General features: G+C 38.2%; 1 protein-coding gene across 3 annotated transcripts in view; it reads left to right on the top strand.

Moving 5' to 3' along the window:
* Positions 1–4,788, top strand: part of TNKS2 (tankyrase 2) — a 29,392-nt gene extending 24,604 nt beyond the window's left edge. For all 3 annotated transcript variants that reach the window (XM_079976238.1, XM_079976237.1, XM_079976236.1), the window contains 3 exons: positions 992–1,178; positions 2,414–2,570; positions 2,934–4,788. In XM_079976238.1, coding sequence (XP_079832364.1) covers positions 992–1,178; positions 2,414–2,570; positions 2,934–2,996 — 407 coding nt within the window. In that variant the 3' untranslated portion in view covers positions 2,997–4,788. The remainder of the gene's footprint in view (positions 1–991; positions 1,179–2,413; positions 2,571–2,933) is intronic.
* The last annotated feature ends 1,212 nt before the right edge of the window (positions 4,789–6,000 follow it).

Below are 6,000 nucleotides of genomic sequence, written 5' to 3' on the forward strand. Positions count from 1 at the left end.
TGCCAGTATTTAATAATTGTGTGTTTATTATATATACCCACACACCCCAAATATTCTCCCTCAGTATGATAACACAGAAAGCAATAAGGAGAAGCAGGTGGGGTATATAGTTTTCCAGCAAGTGTAATTGTGAAAGGCCCATTATTGTGAGCAAAGAGACTGGGCAAAAGCACTTTATCCCCAAAAGATGGTTGTCACAATAAGCATGCCAGTCATCAACTATGCCTGGCACCTGTCTATCCTGTTAATTTACAGTTGCAGCCTGATATACATCAGTGCATCCTAGATCTACTTTGTGAGTCTCAAGGGTCATTTCTCCTGACTGCAGCATCCCTACCTGAAACAGGATTTTTGGTTGCCAGTCATGCCTCCTTTAGTGTCAAAACATCCCCAGATAGCACAGTGGTGATGTGTTTGCAGGCCTAAAGCAAACCTCTCCTGTGATATTATGGCAACACTATTAATGGGATTTATGGACCAGGCTTGGTGCCAAAATTTGTGCAAGCAACAGCAAGGCACTCCTGATTTTGTATCTCCACCCCCCCTTTTTTTTGCTTCCCCCTCCCCCTAATGTATTCAGTTGGACAGTGCTTCTGATTTTGTCGTAATAAAACTGTCACTGCAGTATTTCCATGGATAGTGATGAGTATTATTTACAAGATGGTAGAATATTCAGTGCTAAGAACATATATACATTGGTACCTCTGGTTGTGAACGGGATCCGTTCCGGAGGCCTGTTTGTAACATGAAAGGAACGCAACCTGCAGCGGCGCATCTGCGCGCGTGCAGGTTGATATTCACTGCTTCTGTGCATGCGCTGATGTCATTTTGTGCTTATGCGCATGCGCGAGTGGCGAAACCCGGAACTAACCCTTTCCAGTACTTCCGGGTTGCCGCGGGACGTAACCTGAAAGAATGTAACATGAAGCAAACGTAACGTGAGGTATGACTGTAATAAAGACTAACACTTTTTATTATAATGTACTCACAGGCTCCCCTTTTGTGAATGCAATTATTCATAAAGGTTTTGACGAGAGGCATGCATACATAGGCGGCATGTTTGGAGCAGGCATTTATTTTGCTGAAAATTCCTCCAAAAGCAACCAGTATGTGTATGGTATTGGTGGTGGCACTGGTTGCCCAATTCACAAAGACAGATCTTGTTACATCTGCCATAGGTAAGTTGTAGTAAAAGTTGTTTCACCTGATTTTTAATCTTTGTGATTACGTTGTTGTAGCCCACTCTGGAACCTTGCTCTGAACGGCAAGCAATAAAATAAACAACCTAACAGAACTATATGTATTGTACTAAAATTTGTAGAAGACTCATCATTGCTTATTTAGAAGAATGTATATGTTACTTTTCTGACACATCTGTCAGGAGTGAGGATACAGAGTTACAGTGGGTCTGAGAAGGGAGGGTTAGTCCTGTTGTTTGAGTTGCTTCTGCCTGTGCAGACTCTGGATCCAATCCATCATTTATATCTATAAAATCAAGGTAGAAGGTTTCTGTCTTGTTTGTACCTAGTGTCCCTATCAGCACAGCTATCAACCCAAAAAATGGGTGCATATTATGTTACTTGCAACCAAGTAAAGTTTGCCAGATGAGGAAAAAGTAGTATTGACTATTAAAATCTTGTATGTCTGCTTCCGCATAAGAACATTAATTTCTCTACATTGGATAGGTGATCTTTTAATTATCCAATTTTGGTCAGAATCTGTAAAAGTTAAAATTAGTTTAAGTTCACTAGAAAAAATAGACTTAAAATATGCCTGGTTCAGTGTTGGATTGTCATGGAGAAAGTGGCCTGCTACCTATGTGGGGTAAGGGTAAAGATACCGACTTTTTTCACACCTGTCCAAATTGTAGCTGGAATATCATGTCTGAATTTTTAGCCACCCATTTATGGTTTTATGGATTGTAGTGAGCCCTTAAATTGTGAGCTTTATATTAGCAAGCATTCCCTTTTTAAGTTTTATCTGTGTTGGAGTCAGATCATTAGCAGTTTGTTGCCTTTTCATTCATGAGACTCTTAATCTCAGGCTCATGGGTACAAGACACACGTTGGGCAAAAATATTCCTTCATCACAGGAGGTTGGACTAGGTGACCCTTATGGTCCCTTCCAACTGTACAATTCTATGAAAAGCTAATGCAATATCCTTTAAGGCGCTACATAGTGTTCTTTAATCATGTGCTTTAACACATTTTTGTTATGTGATCAGAATTTCTCAGAGAACAGTGTGGAGAACAAAAATAGGTGTCTTGGTGTTCTTGGATCAAACTCAATATTAAGAGGATATGGATAATACTCAAGTAAAAGTAATGCTTATTTGCATATTAAGAAATGGTATTGCTTGTTTATTTTTGCCTTTGCACATTTATAAGTAAAAGGTTTGTTTTCTTTAATATAGGCAGTTGCTGTTTTGTCGTGTTACATTGGGCAAGTCTTTTCTACAGTTCAGTGCAATGAAAATGGCTCATTCTCCTCCAGGACACCATTCAGTTACTGGGCGGCCTAGTGTAAATGGACTAGCTTTAGCAGAATATGTCATCTACAGAGGAGAGCAGGTAGTGTATTTTTAGTTTCACTTTCTAAACACGGTTTTCCTTAAATTTGAAGGTTGGTATTCATAGGTATCTTGGATTTTTATATTTCGCCTTCCAGTTTGTTTAATAAGAGAAATAGCTTTTTGCAACAAAAACCTGCACATGTCTACTCCGCAGTGGGTTCCATTGATTTCAGTGGGATTAACTCCCAAGTAAGCACATAGATTGCAGCCTGAAGTCGTGAGAGTTCTTCACTTGCTCAGAAGTGCATGGTACTTTTAGCTATTTTGTCCTTACTATAAGCACTTATTTTTCATCACATGCATTATTCCCATAACATGTTTACAGATGACAGAGAATAATAAACATAATTTCATATTTCAGGCCTATCCAGAATATTTGATTACGTACCAGATTATGAAACCTGAAACTGCCACAGAAGCTTGAAACCCCAGATGTTTTGCAGAGATCAAAATGAAGAGTACACTGAATTGCTGAAAAAATGTATCCTACCCCCACAGCATTGTGGTAGAAAATGTGAATAAAATCTAACATTTTGACTTAGTAAAGCTTTAATAAATATATAGTAAGTTTTCTAAAATTTCAGAAACTTCTTTTTTTCAGCACTTTAACAGATCTCATTCCAGGTGATACTGGGTTTGTCTGTACTAAATTATAAAACATTAACTTGAACTTTGTTTTCTATATGCTGTTACAGTGAAATCTTAACAAATTGTATTGCTATATAGGAACTCATTTTACTAATACTGTGTTCTTTAAAACACTACATTTACACTGAGTAAAATTGTATTTGTAAAACCTGTAAATAAGAGCTTTTCTACTAGCCTGGTATTTATTTACATTGGTTTTGTAATATAAAGTGTTTCACAGCCACAACATATGCAAATATTCCCCCACCCAAATGTTGCATTACTCATCTGCATTTCACTATCCATGAGATTTGGGAACCCCATGTAATTTGCCAATCAAATAGAAACATACACATGATTTTAGCTAAGTAAGCAGAGTTTAGTGGAGGAAATGCCCCAGCAGTCATTAAGTCATATGCATTCCTGCGAAACAGAACATTCCAATTCCTCAACAGATCCTCCACAGGGTGTCTATTGGAGGAGGTAAATAAACTTTTATACACATGGTGCAGTTAAACCTTTGGGCACCCATTTCATACAAAGGCAATATATTTTGTAATGAGCCAATCTATATCTATACCTCTAGCAGTACAAAGCTAAACGTAGAGATGCAATGAGATCCAATTTCTTTTTGCATGTAGGACTCGGTGAGTGAAGTCTGCTGTCTACAGTTTAGCTAACCAACTTCCTGTAAGACATGTTCTGCTCAATGTAGACGGTAGCTGGGTTTCCCCATGAAAGTCACTGGAGGCAAAAAGGCAGAAAAGGAAGTACTCACATCTCCTCAAGGCACTGTCAACTTTTTTCACACCCTCTCCTAACATCTGTTTTCCTTATTTCAGTTCCATCTAGGATTACCCGTTTGTTTCAGAGTCTCTTACGTAAATGTAAATAATCCCACGTTTCATTTGTCCACTTCTTTAATTAAGCATTTCAATGGGAGTTCTTCAACATTGTGACCCATAATGTAAATTAATTGTGGATCATTATCACATTAGGGTTTAAGAGAGATTGCCAAGACTGCTTGGGCTGTCTGATTTATATGGGGACTTGAGACTTGAGTCCTAAACAATTGCATTGCACATGAAGTCAGTGCATGGATAGTTATAAAATCATGTGGGAAATATAGTAAATGTCACTTTTATGTGATTGCTCCTGCAAGCAATACAAAAATATAAAGGGGTCTTGATTTGTATGGTACTATATCACTGCATGTTTTCCACTCGCTAGCTTAATTAAATGCTGGATCGAGTGTTCATGCAAAATCTGCTAACTATCATTTAAGCACTGAGATAATTCATTTCATTGCTGAAAATACTTCATTCTTTGTGAATGATTATTTAATGTGATGTAAATTATTGTGGTATGGGTAGCATTTTAAATGGTACCACAAGATTGGTTAGAAAGGTTTTTTGTTTTTAATTTTGCATGACATACCTTGCTTTTTCTGAAGTAATGGTTTTGCTTGTGTTGACTTGAGGTGAAATTCCAGCCTCCTGTGCAATTAGTGCTTTACTCATCCTGAAGTGTCTTACCTGTATTGTACGACATTCCATTCCATTCAGCCCCAAATAAACTTCATTCACAAACTTTTTGGTATGGTTGCATCATTACAATTAAGCGTGGCAAAAAGGGCAGCGACCCACCAACAGCAGACATCCCCCCCCCCAACCTCCCTTAAACTTTGGAGTTAAGTTCACTTGCAAATTATAATTATTCACTGCCTGTTATCTTGCTTGAAGGCTGCATTGCTGTGGCCTGTCCCTACTCCCCATATTTCTGCAGAGGAAGAGGGGAAACCAAATTAATTCTGACAGGACTGTCAGGAGCAAGTGAAGTAGTTGTTTTGGAAGTCCTTGTTCTTCAAGTAGCAGGGTTCCCTGTACAGAATGAGATTTAAAGTGACCCCCACCCCCCAAAGTTGGCTATACAAAGGAATAATCATGTTTCCCCAATCTTTGAGTTGCTCTTTGGACCACAAAGGCAGCTATGTAGGATAGGCACAGTCACACAAAAGGACATTTCTATTGAGAAGTTACTCACTTTTGCCAAACGACACTAAATCTTGTGATTATTGTAATTAACCCCCTTCATGCTTCCATATCCTTGATGGTGTGAGTGAGCTTGCTTTGCTCTCCGTGCTCACCTATGTAAAGTAGCCTCAGACACATACTCCTGAATGGGAAGTTTTACATTAGTTCAGCTATAACATCATCCCAATGTTCTAATAAGTGGTTAGCATTGTTGCAATGCTGCCACTTTTGCTTGACAATCTCTCAAAAAGTGATTTGTAATAGTGCTTGCACAGTAGCTGCTTTTGTAGCATTCCTGGAAATACTTGGTTCTGGAGAATTTCACTTCCTCAGAAAGCTGACATGCACACAGGAGAAATGTAATTGTTACAGAAATTTTTGCACTAGGGGGCACTAGATCCCAACATTCAAATGTGCCGGGGATTGACTCCTGATAAGAGTTGTCTTAGGTCTGGAGGAACTATAGAAAGCAGAATTATGTCCTTTTATTTTTACTGTGTTACTTTAATAGATAAAATAGGAAGGAATCAGCATTTCTCCTAATTGTCCAGTAAAAAGAAAGAAAACCTCCCACTTCACAGTGTTCTGCCCAAGCAGCAGAAGATACATAACAAGATTTTTAAACGCTAAAGATTTTTTAAAATTAATAACATTAAAATTATTGTAGATTAAAAACCCATCTTTTATAAAATAACTTAGTGGGCTGCCCATATGGGACTCAACCCCATTAAATACAAGGAGACTAACTTCTGAATAGACCACTGTACA

The sequence above is a fragment of the Podarcis cretensis genome (assembly GCF_951804945.1).
Source record: "Podarcis cretensis genome assembly, chromosome: 5".
In the NCBI taxonomy this organism is placed as follows: Eukaryota; Metazoa; Chordata; class Lepidosauria; order Squamata; family Lacertidae; genus Podarcis; species Podarcis cretensis.